The following is a 24,797-nucleotide window of genomic DNA, read 5'->3' on the forward strand; positions in this document are numbered from 1 at the left end:
AAAATAATTTTTGTTTGCTTATCCTGAAATGCAGTTCTGTGCACTCTAATGGTTCTTCAGCTCTGCCTAAGGGCTAGATGGGAAGTGATAGAGCAACAGATTCAGGCCTGCTTTTAACGTGGTTATGATTGAAATACACACTTGTATTATCCACCTCTGCCTTTCATTATTTAAACATGGCTCCTAATGTTCAAATTTAAACATGGCTCCATGATTTAAACATGGCTACTAAACATGCATATGCCTCTGGCAAAAAAATACCCATCTTTCAGTAGTGGTTAAAGCTAGTTAAGTTCAATTTAAACTATGGATCAAAGGTGAGTGTCTGCAGATACCATTCTTCTCTTGAATTATTAATTATTGACCAAAGAGCCTTTGAATTCATTTCTTTCACTTTTAATTTGCAACAAGAAAAACTTGCCTGATGTTTAAAATCACAAAGCTTTTGAGATTTAGAGAAAAGGAGAGAGGAAGGAAAGAAGTTAAAGTGGCCACTGAAGGTGGCTGTTTATTTTTAAAGCTTTACACATGCTGAACCACCCTGTTTTGTTTTGTTTTTTTTTTAAACAAAGGATCATATGTATGTTCCTGGAATAGGAAATTGCATGTTTGTTCTCTTCTGATCTCTGAAATGACTTCATAAGAGAGAATTTGCATATAATTTTTCTTTTATTGCATCGTGGTACTAAGTGCTCCTGTCTCACTAGGTCACTACAGTTCTGGTCGGACACAAAATGAGCTTTCCTGTTCTTTGTCCCCTTTTTAAGTCCATAAATATATGCATGTGTTTCTGAGCTGTAAGGCAGGCTTCACAGCCATCAAGAATTTTTTCCTTTGGATAGGTTGACAAGGGGTACATTAGAAAAAGCAGTTTGTCTTGTGTCAAAAAAGGGATTAAAAACTGTAGAAGTACTTCAAGATCTTTCAAGAGCAAGCTCCTTGTGGTAGAAAAAAACAGAATGTGGTTTGTATCCACATCTGAGTTTCTTCCTCTTACCAATAAGAGGTCTCTTATTTCTGGTGGCATATGTAAAAGTGTTAACATTTTTATGAATCACATTTTTATAAATTAACAGTAAAATCGTTTCGTGTGTACATGAGAGGGAGAGGGAATAATATAGCGTTTTCATCATTTTTAAGCATAGCTTCTATCAAGTTTTGATAGTGTGATATGGAAGTATCTTTAATTATAATTACAGAATTAGAATCACTGGTAAAATACTCATTTCACAAGTTTAGTACATATAGTGCACTATACATATATGCACTATAGTGCATGTAGTACATGTATATAAAAAAAAAAATACTTGCACCTTAATGATAGGGCTTTTGAAGTTAGAGTGATCTTAATTCTCCTATCCAGTCCTGGGATTTAAGTCTAGAGAAGTTTAGTGACTCAACTCTTGTCACAACTAACATTCACTAAGCTATGTTGAGAGCTTATTCCTTATTATAGAAGATGTACAAATTTTCTTTAGTCCTGCAGAGTGTACAGGTGTTCTGTTCTATTTCTTTATGATATTGGACAAACACAAATTCTAGGTTTTGTTTTGTTCTCACTTTAATGTTTTGCTCTAACATCCTCGTTTTTAATTAGAAATAGTGTTAAATCTCTTCAGTTAGGACAGAGGTCTGATTGTTTTTAATTCCACATTTTTCTGTGGAGAACGGTGTTTTTTGTGAAATACCTGCCTAAAGAACATAGGTTGTGATTTACAGTTTACAGAATAGTTTCGCCTACACCCTACTTAGTTCCTGAAGTAGCCCTGTGAGATAGAAGGATTATTCTGTTTTGTGAAGGAGAGAAGTCACTGCTTATTATGATAAAGTAGGAACTTGAACCCAGGCCTCCTTGTTCTTTCCACAGCCCAACTCCTGCTGTGAAGGCTGAGTAGGCTATAATCTGACCTAGTCTATGTGAACTCAAGGCTAACAACCACAGAGGTGAACTCAGCATAGACTGTATTCCGCAACAGATAAAACTGACCTGAGCGGAGCTAATCACTGGCTTCCCTGGGCTCCAGCCGCTGCCCTTTGCCCAACATGATAGGCAGTTTCACTTCTAAATCCTTTAAGGGACTGTTTAATTTTATTGTTGCTTTAAAAAGAAAGTTATCGTTAGAGTGGGAGAGAGCCAAAGCATAAGAGACTCTTAAAAACTGAGAACAAACTGAGGGTTGATGGGGGGTGGGAGGGAGGGGAGGGTGGGGGATGGGTATTGAGGAGGGCACCTTTTGGGATGAGCACTGGGTGTTGTATGGAAACCAATTTGACAATAAATTTCATATATTAAAAAATAATAAATAAATAAATAAATAGATAGATAAAAAACATGAGAAAAAAATAAAAAGAAAGTTATCATTGTTTCATTCAGTATACATTTATTTATTGTTAAATTGTTTTAGGTACTGGGATACAAAATAGAATAAATGAGGTTTCTGTCTTCAGAAGACTCATAGTCTAAAAAAAGACATGCAAACACATAATTATGGTGATAACTACTGTAACGTTAAGATGTTAATCATTCTCTCAGTTGATATAATGCATAATTAGTACCTATGGTAACAGCTCATTCCAGTTCAGTTTCACAATTGTTCCAGTTTACTTAGGCCTATCAAAGGTATGGATCAATTTTTTATATGTCATTATACAATTTTGTTCACTTCAAAGCAATATTACAGAATTTTTCTAAATTATGATGAGAAAAAATTACGCCATTCTGTGATACTCTTAGATTAAACCTGAAGCTACAAGTGGGATATTTTTCAAAGTGAGGCAAAGTTTAATTGATTTTGGATTTTATTAAAACATATTATCAGGTTTTTGGTAAGACACACTTTGTTTAGCTTGATGCTTTTATTTTTTAATGCTTGCTTGCTTGCTTATTTATTTATTTATTTATTTATTTATTTTGAGAGAGAGAAAGAGAGAGAGAGAGAGCATGCATGCATACTGAAAAAGGGCAGAGAGAGGGAGAGAGAGAATCCTAAGTAGGCTCCAAGCTATCAGTAGAGCCCAACATGGGGCTCAATCCCACAAACCATGAGATCATGACCTGAGACAAAATCAAAAGTTGGACACTTAACCAACTGTGCCACCCAGGTGCCCCTAGCTTGATGCTTTTGAAGTTCTGCAGAACTTGACCTTGTCATGAAGCTTCTCCCTTAGTAAATGTTATAGATAAAAAGTTTCTCCCAAACTTGCACTGTGGATGGCCATGTGATCTGCTGTGCTTAGGTGGCCTTTTTATTTTAAAAAGTGTTTTCAGGTTATACTAACCAGGAATTAGAGTTTTTAGGCCAAAAAGCAAACAGGGTTTCTTTAAGATTAACAACATTATGTATCAGTTGAACCTATTTGAGTTTCTTGCAATTGTTATGAAATCATTGTTTCATGACTTACAAATGTTTGCATCATTTGAAACATCAGAAACATTTAAGTACTCTTGCCTGCAAATTATTTAATTTATTGGCACCTTAAGTATATTCTTATTTTGTTATTAGGAAGATAATAGAACTTTTTTTGCACACTACATTTAAACTTCTAATTTCACCTGCTGAATATCTACATATTTACATAAAGGAAGTGGCTTCCTTTGGGATTCCTGTTTTTATCAGTGTGGTTCTTGTTTTCAGCCAGTTGTCCTCCAAGGATAGGATAATTGGTTATACCAAAATATATTAAAACCGGAACTTAATTAGCAACTGAACACAGAATTTCTGATAGATGTGATTCAGTTTTTGGTTGAATTCAAGCTGCCTTCTGTGCTTTGAAGCCACATTTTGCATAAGTGATGCATATTTTTCTAAGAAGGAATCAATACGTATCAGACATGTATCAGGAATTAGATATCTGTAAGACCTTCTTTCCAGTGAAGTCCTATTTAGCAGTTCTGCCCTAACTGCATGTCTTTTGATAGATCATTTGTTACGTACTGCAAGTCAACACTCTGACAGCAGTGGCTTTGCTGAAGATTCGACAGACTGCCTCTCCCTCAGTCATCTTCAGGTAAAAATTTCCATTGTAGTAGGCACTCTGATCAACTTCTTCCTATTTAGGTGATTTTTCACTACCTATATATTTCAAGACTGAATCTGTATAATCTTTATTTTTCAAATGACAGTAAGAATAAAACTCCAGGACGTAAGTGTTATCTAAGCATTTGATTATAGGTTTTAGTTTTCACTAATTCTGCATCTCTTTCTGACTAAGCACTGACACATTTTTTAAAATGTTTATTTATTTACTTAGAGTCTATGATGCAAGCGGGAGGGGCGGAGAAAGAGGGAGCGAGAGAGAATCCCAAGCATGCTCTGTGCTGTCAGCATGGAACCTGATGCGGGCTTAGTCTCACGAACTGTGAGATCATGACCTGAACCAAAATCAAGAGTCAGACACTCCACCACCTGAGCCACCCAGATGCCCCCTCTCTGACTGAACATTTAAAAACAAAGAGAGTTCCTCCTTCTTTATTTTTTGACTTTCAGGAAATAGAGGTTATTTTGATCATTATTCTGTCTGATACTTTTCTTCTATTTTCCCACTATTGCTTCAGTTTGTTTGTTTATTTAATAGCTAACGTTGTGTTACATAGCTTTCTGGATATTCTATGACTTTAATGGTGGAGTGTGTTAGATAACCCAGGTAACAGGCACATCTTTATCCTTAAGGAGTTTATACTCTGTGTGTGTAACATATGGAGCCCTTGTATGCGAAGGTACAGAAGCATTTTGAAATTGTCTAAAATATCTAGGAGCAAACTTTAAAGAAAATTGGAGGTAAGAGAAAAAGAGAACCCACAAGAGCCTCCAGGAACATAGTACCTGAGGGGCACACAGACGAGAAGTGTTTAAGGAGACTCAGAAAGAATAATCCAGTGGGCAGAACAACTGGGAGTTGGAGGAGAGCGTTTTTTGAAAGGAAATCTGTGGACGTGAGCATAGAAAGATAAGAATTCAGCTTTCTGGTGAGTGGTTGAGTGAGTGGTTTTGAGGTAAGAAATGAGGCAGAAGCATGAGGGCAGAGTAAAGTGATAAGGAAAAGAAGGTACGGATGTTGACTGTTTTTTTCAAATAAGGGTGATAGGTCTTTGTGTCTTTTTCAAAGGGGGATGACTCAGGAAAGTTGTTTGGCTAAGGGAAGGAGCTCTAAGAAGACAGATGCAGAAAAATCTGGGATAAAATTGTGCAGAAATACCACAGTCCTGGAGAGGATGTGATCAGACGTATAGACTGGAGGATTTGCTTTGAAAAAAAGCAAATTTCCTTTCAGAACGGAGAGGAAGGAATGGCAGGGAGAGGTAGGGGAACATTTGTAGGTGTTGGGGAAGAAAGTTAAGAAATTTCGGTCCGTCTTCTCAGTAACTCAGTGTCATGTGTTGGAAGAAAAGGAAATGGGTGCTGAAAAGGGGACCTGAGGTAAATAGTAAAGGTCTGGAATAAGCTTTGTGGGAAAGTGAAGGAGTTGCTGACTAGGGGCAGTAAAACACAGTTTTGAGCAGCACCAGGGCCGTCACCAAGGTGGGAGACCCTGGAAGTATAGAAACGGCATATCAGTTTGGCATTTTGTTAGTGATCCCTCTTATCCAAATTCTCCATTTTTCCACCCATTTCCTTTCACAGGTTCATGAGTCCTTGCAGGCTATGGGGAGTAGTGCCGACAGTTGTGACAGTGAGACAACGGTCACCTCATTTGGTGAAGACCTTGTCACACCAACAGCACAAGACCAGCCTTATTTTCATGAGTCAGAGGAGGAGTCTCTGATCCCTCTTCAGAAGGGAAGAGAGAAGGCAGCAACAATTGCTGATAGAAGGTCAGATAGCCAGAATTTCCCCCAGTACGAGGCTGTTGAGCCTGCAGGGAACACAGAGTCCCCCTGTGGGGGAGGGGACCACATTACTGCAATTACTGAAGTGAAAGAGCATTTGTCTCCAGCACAGCCAGTGGATCTGCTGGGGGAAGCAAGTGCCGAAAGTGATGTGGATAAAAGCAGTGAATGTGAATTTGCCCAGTATACCACACACCATATTCTCAAATCACTGGCTTCCATTGAAGCTAGATGCAGTGAGAAGAGCTCGGAAAATACAACTGGGCCTCCCTCTTCTGTGGACAGAGTTAATACCGCTTTGCAAAGAGCTCAAATGAAGGTTTGCAGTCTGTCTAATCAGAGAGTAGGGCGTAGCTTGATAAAATCGAAAGATCTGTTAAAACAAAGGTACTTGTTTGCAAAAGCTGGCTATCCTCTAAGAAGGTCTCAGTCTTTACCAACAACCTTATTGAGCCCGGTAAGAGTCGTATCCTCTGTCAATGTTCGGTTGTCCCCAGGAAAAGAGACCAGATGCAGTCCACCGTCCTTCACTTACAAGTACACACCTGAAGAGGAACAGAAATTAGAAAAAGAGGTGATTGAGCACGATGGTCAGTCTTTAGTTAAATCCACTATTTTCATCTCTCCATCATCTGTGAAGAAAGAAGAAGCCTCTCAGAGCGAGGTGAACCGGTTGGAGGAATGCCATCATCGAAGGACTCCTTCCTGTTCGCTCTATGCTCCGGCACCAGTATCTCAGTCCACCTGTTCTCTTCACTCTGCCCACTCGGAGTGGCAGGAGAGGCCCCTGTGTGAGCACATGAGAACTCTGAGCACTCACAGTGTTCCCAACATATCAGGCGCCACCTGTAGTGCCTTCACTACCCCTTTCGGGTGTCCTAACTCGCATCGACATGCTGCCTACCCTTACCGAGCGTGCTCTGTGAACCCCCCTTCCGCCATTGAAATGCAGTTGCGAAGAGTATTGCATGATATTAGAAACTCACTGCAGAATCTTTCACAGGTATGAGGGGGAAAAAATGGTTTTTTTTTTCTTTTACTGATCTGAGCACCTTTTAATTCACTAAGAAGCAAAGTCCCATCAGGCATGAACCACCTCAGCCTCATTTTCTTACATGCCTAAACTTCTCTGAACCTGCCCTCCTCCTGTACTCTTCCCTCCTATCTTAAGGGAAAAGCTATAATTAATCCTGAACAAGGTTAATTTCTCTGCTCATAATCTCCCTCTCTTCTGGAGAAGAGATTTTGCTCATTAGGTAACCTCCCTTCTTTAGCCTATCCTCCATTGTCTTTTTTTTTAAGTCAGGTTGTACCTATTACTAAAAAATCTTCCCTCTCAAATGCTGCCTCCCTTTCTCTGCCGTTTGATCGTGTTTACTGCCTCTTTCCTTTCTAAGCTTTCCTTCCCTCGACCTCTGTGTCGCCGTGTGTTCCCCTGGCTCTGCTCATAGCTGTCTAAGCTTCCCCCTTCATCTACTGACTCCTGATGCTGGTCTCCTGGCACAGAATTAGTCTGCTTCCACTGGGTTCAAAGACTGGAACTGCCCCAGAAAAGAAAAAAAATCAGGTAAAGTGTGAATTTGAATAAAAATAGTCTGTCTTGTCACTTTTAAAATTACTGCGCTCAGATATGTTGGTGGGCTGCAAAAAATTTTCCAAAAAAGCTTTGAAAACAAATTGTCTTTAGGTTTGCCTTTCTAAATCTGTCTCCACACTACTTGTGTTTAGATAGTTTGAGGAAATAAAGAAAATGACAGTGTAATGTCCTGATCACAGAGTTCAGCTAGGAGTCCGGAGGTTTACAGTGTATATAATAGATCTCTTATGATGACATCATAGGAAGGATGCCACTAGGAAAGGCAAAATCAAATTTGCAACTTATTAAGTGGCAAAGTATACTTTCTTTTAAATACAGATTTTATCCTCATGAGGATGGTTACCTAATGATTTTCTCCCGGTCTGACCAGAATGTGGGTATTTTTTCTTCCTCCTTATAAAAATCTGTGAGTGAGATACCTAACTCTCCAGCTGTAATTGCGTGAAGCACAGGGTTTCCAGGGCTCAACCCACCTACGCTTTGATGGTGCACCTTTCTAGACCAGCTGCTCTACATGTGGTCTGCTCCTCTTGGGTGTCCCATCAGTAACTCAGCTAAATAATCTTCTCACCACCTCCCACCCCCCAGTAGACAGATGCTCTTCATGACTTGTCTTTGACTATCTGTCCAGTCTCGTTCTTCATGCGTGTGCTCCAGCTGTGTTGGACTGCGTGCAGTTCTTTATTTTTTTTTTTTTTAATTTTTTTTTCAACGTCTTTTATTTATTTTTGGGACAGAGAGAGACAGAGCATGAACGGGGGAGGGGCAGAGAGAGAGGGAGACACAGAATCGGAAACAGGCTCCAGGCTCCGAGCCATCAGCCCAGAGCCTGACGCGGGGCTCGAACTCACGGACCGCGAGATCGTGACCTGGCTGAAGTCGGACGCTTAACCGACTGCGCCACCCAGGCGCCCCTGCGTGCAGTTCTTTAAATAGCTGTGCGTTCCTGTGTCTGTCTTTACAAATGCCACTGTTTTTTGTTTGTTTGTTTGTTTGTTTTAACCTGGAGTCCCTTGCCCTTGCCTTTCTCTGCCTGATCAAGGCCTGTTTCCTGTTAAGGCTCAGCTCAGGTGTCATCAGTGCCAGGATCATTCACCTAATCTAGATTTTTGTTTGTTTCCATCACTGCACTCCCCTCCCCCACCCCAACATTGTAAGTTTTTTCCCACTTCCCTTTTTTTTTTTTCCCTTGCACTGTGAAAACATTTGAAGGCTGGGAATGCCTTTTGTGCTCTTGTCTTTTTTCTTCACTGTCTAAAATAATGACACACAGTAGATGCTCAAATGTCTGTGAGCAGTATGATGACTGCCTGCTACTCTGGCCAGCCAACTCAGTAATTTCCTATAATCCGAATCTGCTATTGCTTCTACATTTTTGAGTTTTGTTTGTTTTCTTCTTTCTCAAGGCAAGAGGGAAGTCCCGTAAGATGTAGATTTGAAATATACCTGTTTCTTTGCCTCTTCTTTGTTCCATATAGACAGACTTCTACCTGACACAGATAGGAGTAATATAGGTAGCATTGGGGACTGAGGTATTTGGTTCCTCCTTACAATATGAAGTGGGGTTTTGGTTTTTTGTTGTTGTTGTTGTTGTCTCCAAGAGAACTATATATAGACCCCCAATTGCACCTTTTTAACACCTTAGATAATTTGGAGGTAAGCACTTTAACACTGATTTGTAATCAGACTCTTACTTTTTTGAAGTACCCTGTGACGAGAGGACCCGATCTTGCTGCTGCTCCATATAGTACTCAGAAATCATCTGTTCTACCTCTGTATGAAGTAAGTGCTTATTTAGATTTTTGTGTTACAGAGTTTTTTCTCTGATTTAGAAGTATAACTTTGTCATATTGTATTCTAGAATACTTTTCAGGAGCTCCAGGTAATGAGGCGGAGCCTGAATTTATTTAGGACGCAAATGATGGATTTAGAGTTGGCAATGCTACGTCAGCAAACCATGGTTTATCACCATATGACCGAGGAGGAAAGGTAAAAAGTTCATTTTGTCTTAATGTAACTCAAAATACTTTTAATTCTGAAAAAGCATCATCAGCCTTTTTTTTTTAAGCTGGATTTTATGCCTACTGCTGTGTACCGTTTATTTTGTGAACCCCTGTGAGTGAAATTAGGCAGAGTGTCTTACTAATGAAACCGCTTTCCATGTATTGAGGAAGACGGTGGTTGTAATCTTTGTTCACTGTTTGGGAGAGAGGGTAGAGGAAGAAAGACCATTCGTCCTCCTGGTCCCACCTGTGGCAGTCACTGTTGTGCTAATTTTCATAACTTGCAATCTCAGTACCTTCTAGCAGTTTGTGAGAGAGTTGTGAACGTGAATCTCCAAACTGCTCCTTTCAACCTTGTGCCTATCGTTGTACCGACAGGTATGAAGTTGATCAGCTTCAGAGTCTGAGGAATTCAGTCCGAATGGAGCTTCAGGACCTGGAGCTGCAGCTGGAGGAGCGCCTGCTGGGCCTGGAGGAGCAGTTCCGCGCTGTGCGCATGCCCTCTCCCTTCCGCGCCTCAGCTCTTGCGGTAGGTGCCGTGGGGGTTGCCAGCGGATTTCACTTAGGACTTACCACGGGCCGCACAGTTTAGGGCAAATGCCTTAATGTGAAACCACTTATTTTAATGGCAGTGAGGCAAACGGAATGTTTAAGGATCCTTTCCCACAAATCAGTTGAATGTACAAGTTGTGATTCTTCTCTTAAGTATTTAGTGTATTTAGAAATGTATTGAAAATTGTTAATCATATTTTCTTAATAATAATAAGGAGCAATACAAAATTTTTTAGTTTTAGAAGAAAAATGATAGTGGATTAACACATGACTAATATAGATTTTAATCACTGCATGTAACTAACTGCCAAGAACATAAACATATATTTCACTCAGCTTTTTTTGCCTTTGAGTAAATAACTATTCCCTATAAATTTTTCCTTTATTTTGGATTTTTTTTCCCGTCTTTATGGTTTTTACAGAATCAAATGAGATCTTTTTAAAGGCAAAAAACATGTATACAGCCAAGAAAATAAAACACTCTTTATTTTGTATCACTGTTCAAATTTCTAATGTTTCTTTCCATGAAATTTAAACTTCAGCATTGGATTATTTTTGCTATGACCTTTGCAGTCATAAAATGCATTGTTTTGAAATGTTGAAATTGTGAGCTTTTCTCTTTGTTATTTGAACAACACAGTTGTTTTTGTTAACAGTGAATGATTCTGTACATACATATACATATGCACACATATGGAGTAGAATAAGAATGTGTGTGTATTACATGTGTATATGTAGAATAAGAGTAGCATAGAATAAGAGTATTATTTATCATTGATGAATATCTTTTTCCATAAAATGTTTCAATCCATTATTCTGAGAAATGTGTGTTGGTGACAGTGGAGAACCAGAACATCTTTTATGCACTTAGTCATAATAACACATTTTATAGGGTGCCATGTTGAGAGTGACCTTTGCAACATAAAGGAATGTTTCAGGGTAATAATTAGCCAATTCATTTTATTATGGAACACTTGCAATTTGAAAAAACAATTTATTCATACACACACACACATATATATATATATATTGTTCTTATTTTTCCAGGGAATGTGTGGCAGTAGAAGCGCTGATAACTTGTCATGCCCTTCTCCATTGAATGTAATGGAACCAGTAAGCCTCTCTCCTTTCAAATCACTGGGGAAGGGAATGATAAAACATTTCATAAACACACAGTTTTCCTAGTGTATATGAAATGTTTTTTGTTTTTACATACAGAAATAGGTATTATCTAAATTTATTGGAAGGGAGTTTGGCACTTGTGAAAGTCTATTGCCATATTAGGCCACTAGTAGAAAGCTAGTTAATTGCAATAGTGATTTATTTTTATGGTGTAAAGGAAGTAATGCAGTATAAAAAGTGTTTATGCTGCAGGGGAAATATGCTTTCACAGTCTGATTACGGGTCCTTTAGGTAGTTGGATCTGTAAGATGACTACTTTGTGAACAAAAGTCTGATTTTTATTATATTTAAAAAATTTGTTTAACGTTTATTCATTTTTGAGAGAGACAGACAGAGAGACACAGAGCGTGAGCAGGGGAGGGTCAGAGAGAGAGGGAGACACAGAATCCGAAGCAGGCTCCAGTCTCTGAACTGTCAGGACAAAGCTCGATGCAGGGCTCAAACTCACAGACCATGAGATCACAACCTTAGCCAAAGTCAGACGCTTAACCAAGTGAGCTGCTCAGGAGCCCCAAATTTTTATTATCTTTTAAAGAAATTGGTTAATTTGAGGGCAGAAGCATTATGAGTAGCTATTTTGTTTTTCTTTACTATTCCTTAACAAGTAATTTGGATACCATGTGGTAACAAGTAAAATTTCATCCACCTGTATAGTCCAGTTACATACTTCATGGTTTTATCTCACCATAAATTTATATTTTCCTATATTGTTGCAAATGCAACTGATTAGTTCCTAAATGATTGAATTAGAATCATGTCTTTACAAGCTAAGTGATTTCTGGCAGTCATCACAGTTAGAATTTTAATCTTCTTTTAACTACCAGTCTTAATTTCAAGAGAGAAGAATTGCAATTTTTCTGATTTCCAGGTCACTGAACTGATGCGGGAACAGTCCTATCTGAAGTCTGAATTAGGCATGGGACTTGGAGAAATGGCATTTGAAATTCCTCCTGGAGAAAGCTCAGAATCCGTTTTCTCCCAAGCAACATCAGAGTCCTCTTCTGTATGTTCTGGTCCCTCTCATGCTAATAGAAGAACTGGAGTACCTTGTAGTGACTCAGTGGGCAAACCCAAGACCCATCTGGTACCAAGCAAGAAGGTATTCCGAGCGTCAGTGGCCCTGACGCCCACTGCTCCTTCTAGAATGGGCTCTGTGCAGACACCTCCAGATGTGGAAAGTTCTGAGGAAGTTGGTGCAGCTGAAGAAGTGTCAGAGGCTGTAGGACCTAAATCTGTAGTGGAAGAAGGGAATGGAAAAATCCCACTAATGCCAGCTACTGAGGAGATGCATAAAAATGTGGAGCAAGATGAGTTGCAGCAAGTCATACGAGAGGTGAGTAAAATCTATGCCTAATTTATCTGGAGATATGAGTTGGATAATAATGTTACTTGAACATTATAAGATACTGCTTTGATTCACTGTATTCAGTAATTTTCTGAGCTTTTAAATGAACTTTCCCATTGATCTAGCTCGTGTCTATTAAGATAGGGTTTTAATGGCATTTCTACAAATTTTATACTCCAGTGTGAAATAATTGCAATTTTCTATATTCACTCTGATGAAGAAAGTGTTTGTAGGATTCAAAATATCTAAACATGTGACAAAATTCTTAGACCTCTTATTTCTACATTTGTAAAATAGGGACTATGATTTAGATCTCTTCCAGGATTAAAAATCATCACTGGGTAATGTCAATTGACATGAGAAAATAGTGTTGTGATTTGTATAAAGAATTTGATTTGGCTTAGTGGGTGGAGATATGTGGAAGATACATGAGTTGTTCAAAGATAGAAATACAGAAGGAAAAGGTTTATCCTGGGTGATAGTGTGTAAACCTGAAGCATTTAACCATAGTTCTAGGTTACTACAAGAACTGTAAAAAGTTAGGAAGATTAGTAGTCAGAGGTCAAAAGTTAATTGAGAAGATTAGTAAAATAGCTGTTTCAGGCACTGGGAACTGGCAGTTAGGAGTAATATATATATCTTTTTTTTTTTTTAACGTTTATTTATTTTTGAGACAGAGACAGAGCATGAACGGGGGAGGGGCAGAGAGAGAGGGAGACACAGAATGGGAAGCAGGCTCCAGGCTCTGAGCCATCAGCCCAGAGCCCGACGCGGGGCTCGAACTCACAGACCGCGAGATCGTGACCTGAGCTGAAGTTGGACACTTAAGCGACTGAGCCACCCAGGTGCCCCTATATCATTTAAAATATGAGACTACAGATCAAAAGTTTTGATGGTTTTATTTTTTTTCCTTTCCTTCCCACATTACACTGTGCTTGGGAACAAAATGCAGTAGCATGCACAGGATAAAAATAACACATGTTGAATATATTTTTTTTACCATTGATATATTAAAAACATGATCAGAAAGGATCTTTCCATTAGTTAAAAGGGGGAGATAGCCTATACATTTAAAAAAATCATTTTATAAGAGTCTTAATGAGTATATGCTCTGTAAGGGATTTCATATAAGATATGAAATTCTTGGGGCACCTGGGTAGCTCAGTCAGTTGAGCATCTGATTCTTGATTTTGACTTGGCTCGTGATCCTGGGGTCAATGAATCAAGCCCTGTTTCAGGCTCTGTGCTGAGTGTGGAGTCTGCTTGAGATACTCTCTCTCTGCCCCTCTGTTCCGCTCCTATGCTCTCGTCCTCTCACTCACTCTTTCAAATAAATGAATGAATGATGTGAAATTCTTAAGCTTAAAGACTAGTAGGAAGACAAACAAGACTAACTCAGGAAACAATCCAAAAATTACACAGAAAAACATGTAGTATAATGTATTTAAGAACTAAGAATTTAGAAATGGAAAAGGTCAAAATGGGCCAGAGAAATTAGGGTCAGTGGCTACTTGTTTTTAATTTGCATATTTACAATAAATTCAGCAATATGAGCCTAATGTATTTTTGGAATTAATTCGTGAGTAAGAAAGAACAAATTTCTAGTGGTTATAGGTCAAGAATGGTGGCAGCAGACCAGACTCTTCCCTCAAATGGGCCATTGATCCTCTGGGTCCAGAGATTAGTTCATGTGTATTGGGTGCCATCATTCATAGCTGCATAATAGTAGCTTGAGAAGTATGTTAAAAATAAATACAGTCTTTTTTGCTATGATATGAGATATATATATATATATACACACACACACACACACACACACACACACATACATACATATATATTCCTAAAAATTGTTGGGCTGTGCACATTGGTGCAGTAAAAAACCACAGAGCCTATTTGGAAAATAGAAGCATAACTAAAACTTTGTACGTGACATATTTTAAAAAAGATAGAAATCTAGCAAAAATAGCACAATAGTATACATGTGAAATGGTTAATAAATATTTAAGTACTACAATAAATATGGTACTTGACCTTGAAAAATACCTGAAATTTGCTTGTAGAACTGGGGTTTGGAAGGATTGCAGCTTGTGAGGTATTGCAAAGTAGCAGAGGAGAGTAAGATGAAATCCAACGGAAAGTTTTAATAGCAGATGTGGGTAGGTGTGGCTCCTAACACAGTGACCTGAGATAGCTTGTAGATGTTTCTAAGTGTGCACTTTGTGTGTTCTGTTCCTGTGTTCAGCTGAGTGCAGTTCTCTGCATTCGTCCCGTGTTTCTTATGGATGAAACTACATATAAGCAGACATGAAATTTATATTATACTCAACTTTCCTAATATTTCAATAACTCATGTTGAGACAAATTTACATTTTAAAAATATGCATTCTAGCAGAAGAGACTACATGTTTGTAATTTCTTTTCATGACATGAATTATCAACTTCAAGTTTAAAAGGTCCTAGGGGTGCCTGGGTGGCTTAATCAGTTGTGTCTGACTCTTGATCTCAGCTCAGGTCTTGATCTCAGGGTTGTGAGTTCAAGACCCGCACTGGGGTCTGTGCTGGGCATGAGGCCTACTTAAAAACAAAACAAAACAAACAAACAAAAGCATATAAAAGGTTGTAATTCTTGATATTGATTTGTTCTGTAAACGTAATTCTTATAAGTTCATTGTATGTACCTGGTGAACATTTAGCAAGCTCTGTACATCCACCTTGCTCATTAGGTGCAAATGATTATAATCCATTCTTATTTATATGTTTAATATCAAAGATCAATTGTCGAGTAAAATTAAGTAATTATTTTTCTCCACACTATATTAATTAACTGAGGAAGTAAGTTTTAAGGTACTTTTTCTTTCTCTAGAAATGTGGTATTTTTGTTCCTTTTAGCTTGCTTTAGCTAATAGGTTTTCCTTGAAAACTCAACTTAATATTGTTCATTTGGCATAAATATTCCCTTAATGCACACTTGAGTCCTCATTTTTAAAGTTGTTTGTTAACAGGTGACCTGATATGTGCTGTGAGTAATTTCCTAGGAGTAAGGTATTCCTAGACCAGAACATTGATTCTTTGGCTGATACAACACAGCATGTAGAAAAGATGGTTGTTTCTTGGTCCTACAGTAGTACTTAATCATTTATAAGAACTTCCCATAAAATAAGAACGATCTTTTGATTTTGAAGACATTTAAATTGGCATGCAAGGCAAATGTTTGAGGAATTTTTCAGAATTTGTTACTATTCAAAATTTGGCAGAGTCTGTAGGACGTTGGCCTTAACATTTATCCTTTTGCTATTTACAAATAAGGATTTATCAAGCAAACTATATAGATCAAACACGGTGTTAAGAGGAACATTGATGTACTTAAGAAAATAAGCTGTTTTGAAGCGCTTTTAAAAACATATGTTATTAAATAAGTTAATCCAATCCCATTTATAATTTTAAAAAAGTAATTTGCGTTGATACGATCTTAACTCAGTTACAGTGGTGTTCTGTTCAGCTTTATTTACAAAATATGTAAAATTCAGATTAGTCCTGGTTCTATTCATTTCAAATCCATAATCTTTTTGCCGAAATACACATGGTACTGAATTCCAGTTTTTGTCAGAGCTATCATATCAGCCACGAAGAAAATTAAATTAGACTCTGCTTTTCCAGTAAATTCTGTGCCCCTGACATCATTAACAAAGCCGCTCTTCAGGACAGCAAGATTTGAGCTTGTGTTGAACAGTTTTGCAGGTGAGGATTAGGCATGTTTGGGAGACACTTAACAGGGAAGTTTTCTTCCTGCACTCATGGGTGCATGAAAACAATGATGTCTGTCAGGCTTTTATTTGCATCATTTCACCATCTGTGATGTTTTTAAAAAGTGTGTTTTCATTATAATGTATTAATACAGCAGAATTCTTTTGAAAGAGAATTCTGAAAGTCCTTTCAGACAAATATTTAATATTCTCATTCAGTAACAAAGCTTTTGTCAGGTTAAAGGTAACCCATTTTTCACAGATTGTATATGTTTTTGGAGGGAAAACTACACTCTCTTAGAATTTGCCCAGGTGGTCTGTGATGTATGTAATCAGTGGCCTGATACTTAAAAAAAATAAAAAGATTACTTAATAGAATAAATGAGCATGTCCCATAGAAGCAGATCAACAGAAGTTAAATATCAAAGAATAAACATAGATTGCTTTTCTCTTTAGAGAGTTCTTTTTGAATGAAGTTCCTAGGTTTGGTTCATGCCTATATGTTTCTTACAGTCTATCTAACACACTTGAAATGTGTATTTTGGTAAATACATAGCTTGTCTGTATTCTTAGTGTAACTTCTTGTAGTGATCACGTGGTCTGATGGCTGCCCCGAAGTAGTCACTTAGTAGATGCCTGTTGAGTAGATGCAGTTAGTACCCCACACTTCAGACTGGCATTCATTCTGCTTATATTGCCAGTGAGCATTCTTTTCTTAATCTCACTCACATCTGTCCTCCCCCTGTGCCACTTCTTCTGGAAATTGTGCTCCTAAAGGCAATTTTCCCATCCCAGTGGAGTTTTCTTACTCCTAATCCGTAGGATGCGAGACTTTGGAGCTAATTTATTTGTCCATATGCTTCTTCCTTCAGCATATTATTAAGTGCATTTTGTTGTTTTCGGTGCTGGTTTCTCTCTAATCCTTTGTTTTTCTACTTTCTGTTCCCTTTAGTGTCAGATGTTTCTCTCTCTCTCTCTCTCTCTCTCTCTCTCGCCTCTGCTCTCTCACTTCTCTCTCTCTCTCTCTCTCCCTCTCTCTCTCTCTCTCATTGGTGCTTTCATTTATGGAGCACTTACTTTATTCTGGGATACATTAGTGAGACCCAGTTCTCTCCCTGAATTACAACACTCATAGCACAGACACTCCCCATTTGGCCTCACCCTTCCTGTTCCAGTCTCCTTCTCCCTGGTAGGAACCATCTGTTAGCTGCACTCCTTTCTTGCCCCCCTCTCATCCAAGCTGCTCTTGCTACAGTTCTCTGTCCTATCATCTGAGATTGCCCTTACTTTTCATGGCCTAGTATTTTAAAGTCTGTTATTCTCTAAACGCTTTTTATTTTTTCCTCTTAATATTTTATGAAACAATATCTATTTTGTGCCCATTCAGATTATAACACACTTTTGTTATGCTTTATTCTAGTAATGTCCGCACTGGACATTACTCAAAAAATGTTGGCACACATTTTGGTTTGAAAAGAATACTTTTTGGCTTTTGTCTTGGGTGTTTTTTGGATGATAAAGAACAATGGGGGCATCTGGGTGGCTCAGTTGGTTGAGTGTCCGACCCTTGATTTTTGCTCAGATCATGATCAGGTTCATGAGATTGAGCCCTGCATCGGGCGACATGCTGAACATGGAGCCTGTTTAAGATTGTCTGTCCTCTCTCTGCCCCTCTCCCCTGCTCATGCTCTCACTCGCTCTCTCAGAAAAACAAAACAAAACAAAACAAAAACAAAACAAGGAAAGTTAATAAAATTACCATATGGTATGGAATAACAGGACTGGGAAGACTGTGCTACTTATTGTCTTTTGTAAATACACATTTGCAGAGGTTCTGATTCAACACATTGTGTTTGTGCATATAGTACATTGCAGCAAAGAGATTCTGGTTTTCATAATATTTGTATCCAACACGTACTCATTTAAAAATAAATCTCAAGTACTGTGAAAGTCAGAAACTTTCATGATGTTTTAAAGTTTAAAAATATTGGTAGGAGGTAAAAGAATCTTGTATTTATTTAAATATATTCCAATACAGATGGTTGGTAACTAAGGAGCATTTTTTTTATGAATACTTCTGTATAAGTCTATGTATTATGTACCAGTTTTGCATGACAGATTAATACAGAACCATTCTTGGAAAGACTTCAATTGAGATGTGTTCAGGATGTACTTAGGAACATTTTAGGAAATAGATCAGGCTGACAGGAAACCGTGGATATGTAGAATTTTTAAAAGCTGGTTTGAAAGTGTCTCAAGTTCTAATTTGGGAACACATTATCAGTTTATTTCAGGAAATCCACATTTAAAGCCTTCGCAAAGAGCTATTTGGAGGTGATGCTGTATCATTAGAAAGAAAATGGCATGGATAGGCATGTGTAGTGTTTGAGCATCTGGACAAGAAAATCTTGATGGAATTATCATTGTCCCTAGGTCTATGTGCCTTTTCCAACAATAAAATAAGATTTAATATCCTTATCTGAAACAAAGTTTTTAGACAGGTGACAAAACTTACCATACAAGTAAAGAAAACTTTATTTCTTTAAAAAAAAAATTTTTTTTAATGTTTATTTTTGAGAGAGACAGAGACAGAATGCGAGTGGGTTAGGGGCAGAGAGAGAGGAAGACACAGAATCTGAAGCAGGCTCCAGGCTCTGAGCTGTCAGCACAGAGCCTGATGCGGGGCTCGAACCCACAAGCTGCAAGATCATGACCTGAGCTGAAGTCGGATGCTCAACCGACTGAGCCACCCAGGCGCCCCAAGAAAACTTTTATTTCTTTAGTTTATGGTTGTTTAGAGGATGTTTTTCACGTTTTAAAATAAATTGTACTAAATTTTCATTTTTTCTTTCCACTTCAGATGTGGATGTTAGATCCTAATATTTAACTTCTTTAGATACTTTGCCTTCAGTTGGTATAAACAGGCAATATACCTGTATATTATTTTGCCACTAATGAATTTTCTTAACAATGAGAACATTTGAGTATACTGTTGATTACCATACAAAAATAGACATTAATAAAAAACATAAAAGTGAATCTAACGTTTAAACGGTTCTTGTGGGTTACTTTGTGTCATGAAGCAAATAAAGTTTTTTAATCTATGGAGTAACACTTTTAATGTTTTTAACTTAAGAATTGTGATGTTTCATAGTGGAGTTATCTGAGTTATGCTAGACTGCACAGTGACCTCACAGTCTGACCTGGGCTTGAGGAGAGATGGACATGATTCCTCACTATCTCTGTATTTCCTGAGGGTTTCACATGAAGGCTATAGTTTTCTCTGTGGCTTAGCTGGCTGTATGAATTAAGTGCTGTTTATGATTTTCTGAAAACAAAAAAAGTAGATTATGGTCATATTGTTGAGTTCTCATTTTTCTCTTTTTCTATTCTAGATTAAAGAGTCCATTGTTGGGGAAATCAGACGGGAAATTGTAAGTGGACTTTTGGCAGCAGTGTCTTCAAGTAAAGCATCTAATTCTAAGCAAGATAGTCATTAAATGGAATTTATAGGTAACATTTTTTGAAATTTTTTGCTTAGCCAATTATAAATTATTACTTATTTTTAATGCTTTGTTTTCTTAGTACCCAGGACTGTTTCTGTGGCTAAATTTTAAGTTTTAATGTATATAATATGGTATCCTACAGTGTGAAAAACTACAACCCCTTGCACTGGAAATGCAAGCGAGTGAAATCTGATAATAGTAACTTTTAGGGGATTATTAATAGTGTGTTATCTTACTGAAACTTCATTATAGTACTTAAATTAGTACTGGAATTGAGGAAATCAGAACTTTCAGGGGCTCCTGGGTGGCTCAGTCAGTTAAGTGTCTGACTTCAGCTCAGGTTGTAATCTCCCGGTTCATAAGTTCAGGCCCCGCATCAGGCTGTGTGCTGACAGCTCAGAGCCAGGAGCCTGCTTCCAATTCTGTGTCTCCCTCTATCTCTGCCCCTCCCCAGCTTGCATTCTGTCTCTTGCTCTCAAAAATGAATAAACATTAAAAAAATTTTTTGAAAAAAAAATCAGAACTTTCAAACCTGGGTATTATTTTGATAGCATTGATTATAATGCTATTTCAGTGTACAGTTTATGGACCAGCATTTTGAGAATTAATCACAAATTCTTAGTATCATTCTTAATTTTTTTGTCTAAAAGTGTGTGTGTATGTGTGTATACTGTTTATATACATATACTGTATATAGAACATTCTCATCCTGTTTTTGAAGAACGTTTTAATAACGATACTTGAAACATGATTAACGTTCACTTCTCTTTCTTTTGCAAGGTTGGCATGGATCGTGCTAGCTGTGTGATGTTGGAGTGATCAGTGACTGACACTGGTGGAGGTGTTACTTGTGCTTCAGAAGATACTTGCTGCTGAGCTGGGCTACTGTATACAGTGTATAGTGTTTATTTCTTCTATGCATATCTTTTTTAAAAACGTACATAGAAACTTAGGCACTTTGCTGACTTTATTTCTTTTCTAAACTACCAAAATTATAGCCATTTGGAAAGCCTAATATTTATTTGTATGTCACTATTTTCCAGTTGATTCCCTATGTAGAATTAATTTTAAAACTTGAAAACTTCCAGATTTAACCAACTTATAAATGACCTATTTCTTCAGACTAGCTTCTTAAAACACTGACCTCTATGAGGTATTTACTGTGCAATAACTGATTCATTTTTTGAGAGCTTGAAGCAACCAATGATTTTCCCTCCACTGCTGTTAATTAGTGTCACTTCCAAGAAGAAAAAACTGTTCTGTTGTAAAAATTGCTCTTAATTCTTGAGGAGGTTACTAATAGCAGTAGGATAGAATTGTATGAGGTTACCTACAACTACTTAATGTTCTTACACTGTAAGCCTTGTTACTTTACCAAGACAAATGTAATTTTATTATAGCTTATGTACTATTTTTCTTTTGGAAACATGCCTTATGTTAAACACTATACTTTTTGCATTGTCCAGACTTCCTATAAGGAGATGTTTCTTCTTCTGTCCTTTAGACTAATTAAGTAGAGTATTGCCAAAATAATGGAGCCTTTGACTTGAATGGATAGAAATGAATAAGCTGGTTTTGTTTTGTTTTTTTCAAAATGAAAGTAATTTAGATTTGTTCTCCTCAAAATAGATGGTTTTAATTCAGTTTTAACCAGTGAGAACTATTTGTTTTTAGGGACAAAAAAAGGAAAGTGGTTTCCTGGTTGGTTTTGTATGTATTAAATAAATGTGTAAAGTAACAACGAAATTTATTGGAATTATTCCTTTAGCATTTATAATTTTCAATTCTTATTCTATTTCTTTGTGTGAAATTTTAATCAAAAGTGGTTGAGATGTTAACAATATTCTTTGAAAGAATATCTAGAAGGTTTATAAATGTTTGAATTATCACACAAAGGCTGATTTCTAAAAATAAAACAATAAAGTATTTATTTTGCCTAATGTCTTTTAATAGTTTCTTTTCTTTTAGTATAATTTGAAGAATTTGGATTAGATTTGATGAGTAACAAATAAGGTCCAAAAGAACTGGAGCATATAGGTAATAGGTTGATGTTCTCATTTCCTAAAGAGGCTTCTATGAAGCTTTGAAAAATACAGCTAAGACTAGACCACCCTGGAGAAAGAGCTTGTACTGATGCCTCTTGGTCTCATCTAGTGTTGTGGTCCTAATGATTACCATCTGAGGCCAAATAAAACTTTCCTTAAAAATTACTGTTAAACTCCAAAGAATAGACATTAGAGTATTATTTTGTTCTTTGGTCAAATTAATTCAATTTAGTTGATTTTGATAATGATACATATAAACCACACACCCCATATTGATAGTAATACAGGCATAAATGCTTTTAACTATTCAGCTTTGTAGCCACTTACAGTTCCTCTCTGACAATACAAGATACCCAGAATCTGATAAAATTAGAGCTATAACAGTTGCAGTAATAGACTGAGCCAATGGGCGAATCATTTTATATAGCATATAAATGAAATAAAATAAACTTCACTGTTAGAGTTTCATCTTTCTTCTCTCCATTTTAAAACTTTGTGTTTAAAAGCCACCAGGCTAGCTGCTGCTATGTAGAAATGAATGAGAGAGGGTCTACAAACTATATGGAAGAACAGGGCATCTTTTTTATATAGGTAAGTTTACAAGTACCAAATGAAAAATATGAAGAATCATGAAAGGAATTTGACAGAGTGTAGCCTGGGAGGTCCAAGAAGTCTTTACCGAGAAGATAATGGTTTGTGTAAAGTCTTCTAAAAAAATTTTTTTTTTTTTAATCTTTATTTTTGAGAGAGAGAGAGAGAGAGAGAGGGACAGATTGTGAGCAGGGGAGGAACAGAGAGAGGGAGATACAGAATCTGAAGCAGGCTCCAGCCTCTGAGCTGTCAGCACAGAGCCCAATGTGGGGTTTGAATTCATGGACCGTGAGATCATGACCTGAGCCGAAGTTGGATGCTCAACCGACTGAGTCACCCAGGTGCCCCTGGTTTGTGTAAAGTCTTAAGAATGGGAGGTGGAAAGGAAGGGGTTAAAATAATCAGTATTAGTAAAGGTTATTCAGAATGTATAAACTGAGTTTGAATTACTCTGCACGATGAAGAAATGTTTTTAAGAATCCAAGTTGTCTATAGCTTTCACATACTTTGTTAAAAACCTGAACAAAGAAAGCATAGACGAAAAAGAATCTTGAAAATGGTGATTTGGAAGTTGGGACTCACCGTGAATGATATACCATGGACAAAATTGGGCAGCTTCTCAGACTTGAAGGACATATTGTTCCTCTAAGAACATTCAGTTGAATTTCAGTAACATGTAAAATATGCATTACATCAGCTAAGACTATTTGCTCAGCTGGCCATCTTCAACTTAAAAAAAAAAACAACTACATATTTTCAGGGCAGTTTTAGGTTTACAACACACTTCAACTTATTTAGAGGACAATGAAAATGTAGTAAAGTGCATGTAAAATAATGTAAAGAAAAAGTACGTTTGAGGGATTCCTGAAGAGGTGATCCTCACCTGTCCAGATGGGTGTGTGGTGCTTGTGGAAGAATAGTACAAATAATACAAAATACAAAAATAATAAAAAACCAATGCATAGGTTCTTTTTTCTTCTGGAAAAGAACTGGTAGCTTCTAGGTAGTGAGAAGAGGAAACATTCTATCTTCTAATTAAAGCTGAGGATCTAAGTTATAGTAAGTTATGTATGACTGGTTTTCAGAATCTTTTATATTAGCACTTAACTCTAGCTGCATTCTAAATGTAGAAAGTTAGGATGTTATATCTCATTAACAGCTCCTCTCCTATATGGTTTTTTATTACCGTTTATTACTGTTAAATTGAGCTCTTTACCTCATTCATTTTATTCTCATTTTCACCACTGATGCTCTTTTACACGTTGAATAAATAATAGCTTGCATACAGAATGTCAGTGTGCTCAGCAATACGTTAGAAGTGTACTCAAACATTCGTACCAAACAGTGTCCTATCCTCACAAGGGTCTTTTTAGATTCCCCAAAGGAGACTAAATCTTGTGAACAATGATTAGCTTACTTGCTCACTGTGTTCACTCAAAAGTTTGCTGGATAGCCACCCTTTACAAGGCTCTGAGCTTATGAAGATGGATCTGTAAGGAATAAGATCACATTCCAGGGACAGGCAATAGAGTACATTGTTCAGACCTTTGAAGAAATTGATACTTTTAGGAATTAGATTGTCTCTTTTTTGTCCATTTTTTAAAAATCTAATGAGTTCTTTGGATAAAAAATATATTAAATACATTGTAGGTAATGCAAGTTGTAATGATATGAAAGCTAATACATTTTTAACTTTAAAAAAATTTTTTAATGTTTATTCTTTTTTTAAAATTTGTCTTGCCTTTAATCTTACAACAATTGTTTAAAGTTTTTAGTTAGCAGTTTGTATCTGTATTTCTAGAGAGTTGATTTCTGCTTTTTTTAAAAAAAATATGAAATTTGTCGTCAAATTGGTTTCCATACAACACCCAGTGCTCATCCCAACAGGTGCCCTCCCCAATGCTCATCACCCACTTTCCCCTCCCTCCCACCGCCCATCAACCCTCAGTTTATTCTCAGTTTCCAAGAGTCTCCTATGGTTTGGCTCCCTCCCTCTCTTTTTTTTTCCTTCCCCTCCCCCATGTTCTTCTGTTAAGTTTCTCAGGATCCACATAAGAGTGAAAATATATGGCATCTGTCTTTCTCTGTATGACTTATTTCACTTAGCATAACACTCTCAAGTTCCATCCATGTTGCTACAAAAAGCCATATTTCATTCTTTCTCATTGCCAAGTAGTATTCCATTGTGTATATAAACCACAATTTCTTTATCCATTCGTCAGTTGATGGACATTTAGGCTCTTTCCATAACTTGACTATTGTTGAAAGTGCTGCTATAAACATTGGGGTACAAGTTCCCCTATGCATCAGCACCCCTGTATCCCTTGGGTAAATTCCTAGCAGTGCTATTGCTGGGTCATAGGGTAGATCTATTTTTAATTTTTTGAAGAACCTCCACAGTAT

General features: G+C 37.2%; 2 protein-coding genes across 4 annotated transcripts in view; one reads left to right on the forward strand and one right to left on the reverse strand.

Annotated features, from left to right (window-relative positions):
- The window catches only part of ITPRID2 (ITPR interacting domain containing 2), a 40,005-nt gene extending 18,307 nt beyond the window's left edge, over positions 1-21,698 (forward strand). The window contains exons 10-18 of one of the 3 annotated variants that reach the window (XM_042994845.1): positions 3,920-4,008; positions 5,622-6,830; positions 9,129-9,206; positions 9,286-9,413; positions 9,806-9,956; positions 11,027-11,092; positions 12,030-12,494; positions 19,648-19,765; positions 20,539-21,698. In XM_042994845.1, the coding sequence (XP_042850779.1) occupies positions 3,920-4,008; positions 5,622-6,830; positions 9,129-9,206; positions 9,286-9,413; positions 9,806-9,956; positions 11,027-11,092; positions 12,030-12,494; positions 19,648-19,752 (2,291 nt within the window). In that variant the 3' untranslated portion in view covers positions 19,753-19,765; positions 20,539-21,698. The remainder of the gene's footprint in view (positions 1-3,919; positions 4,009-5,621; positions 6,831-9,128; positions 9,207-9,285; positions 9,414-9,805; positions 9,957-11,026; positions 11,093-12,029; positions 12,495-19,647; positions 19,766-20,538) is intronic. The other 2 variants (XM_042994846.1, XM_042994847.1) reach the window with 2 other exon arrangements.
- LOC122240810 overlaps positions 1-24,797 on the reverse strand; it is a 117,199-nt gene that overhangs the window by 63,062 nt on the left and 29,340 nt on the right. The window contains exons 2-4 of the mRNA XM_042993902.1: positions 12,208-12,393; positions 9,768-9,995; positions 9,119-9,197 (exon numbers count right to left, since the gene is read on the reverse strand). Coding sequence (XP_042849836.1) covers positions 9,119-9,197; positions 9,768-9,995; positions 12,208-12,393 — 493 coding nt within the window. The remainder of the gene's footprint in view (positions 1-9,118; positions 9,198-9,767; positions 9,996-12,207; positions 12,394-24,797) is intronic.

Source organism: Panthera tigris, chromosome C1, assembly GCF_018350195.1.
Source record: "Panthera tigris isolate Pti1 chromosome C1, P.tigris_Pti1_mat1.1, whole genome shotgun sequence".
Taxonomy (NCBI): domain Eukaryota; kingdom Metazoa; phylum Chordata; class Mammalia; order Carnivora; family Felidae; genus Panthera; species Panthera tigris.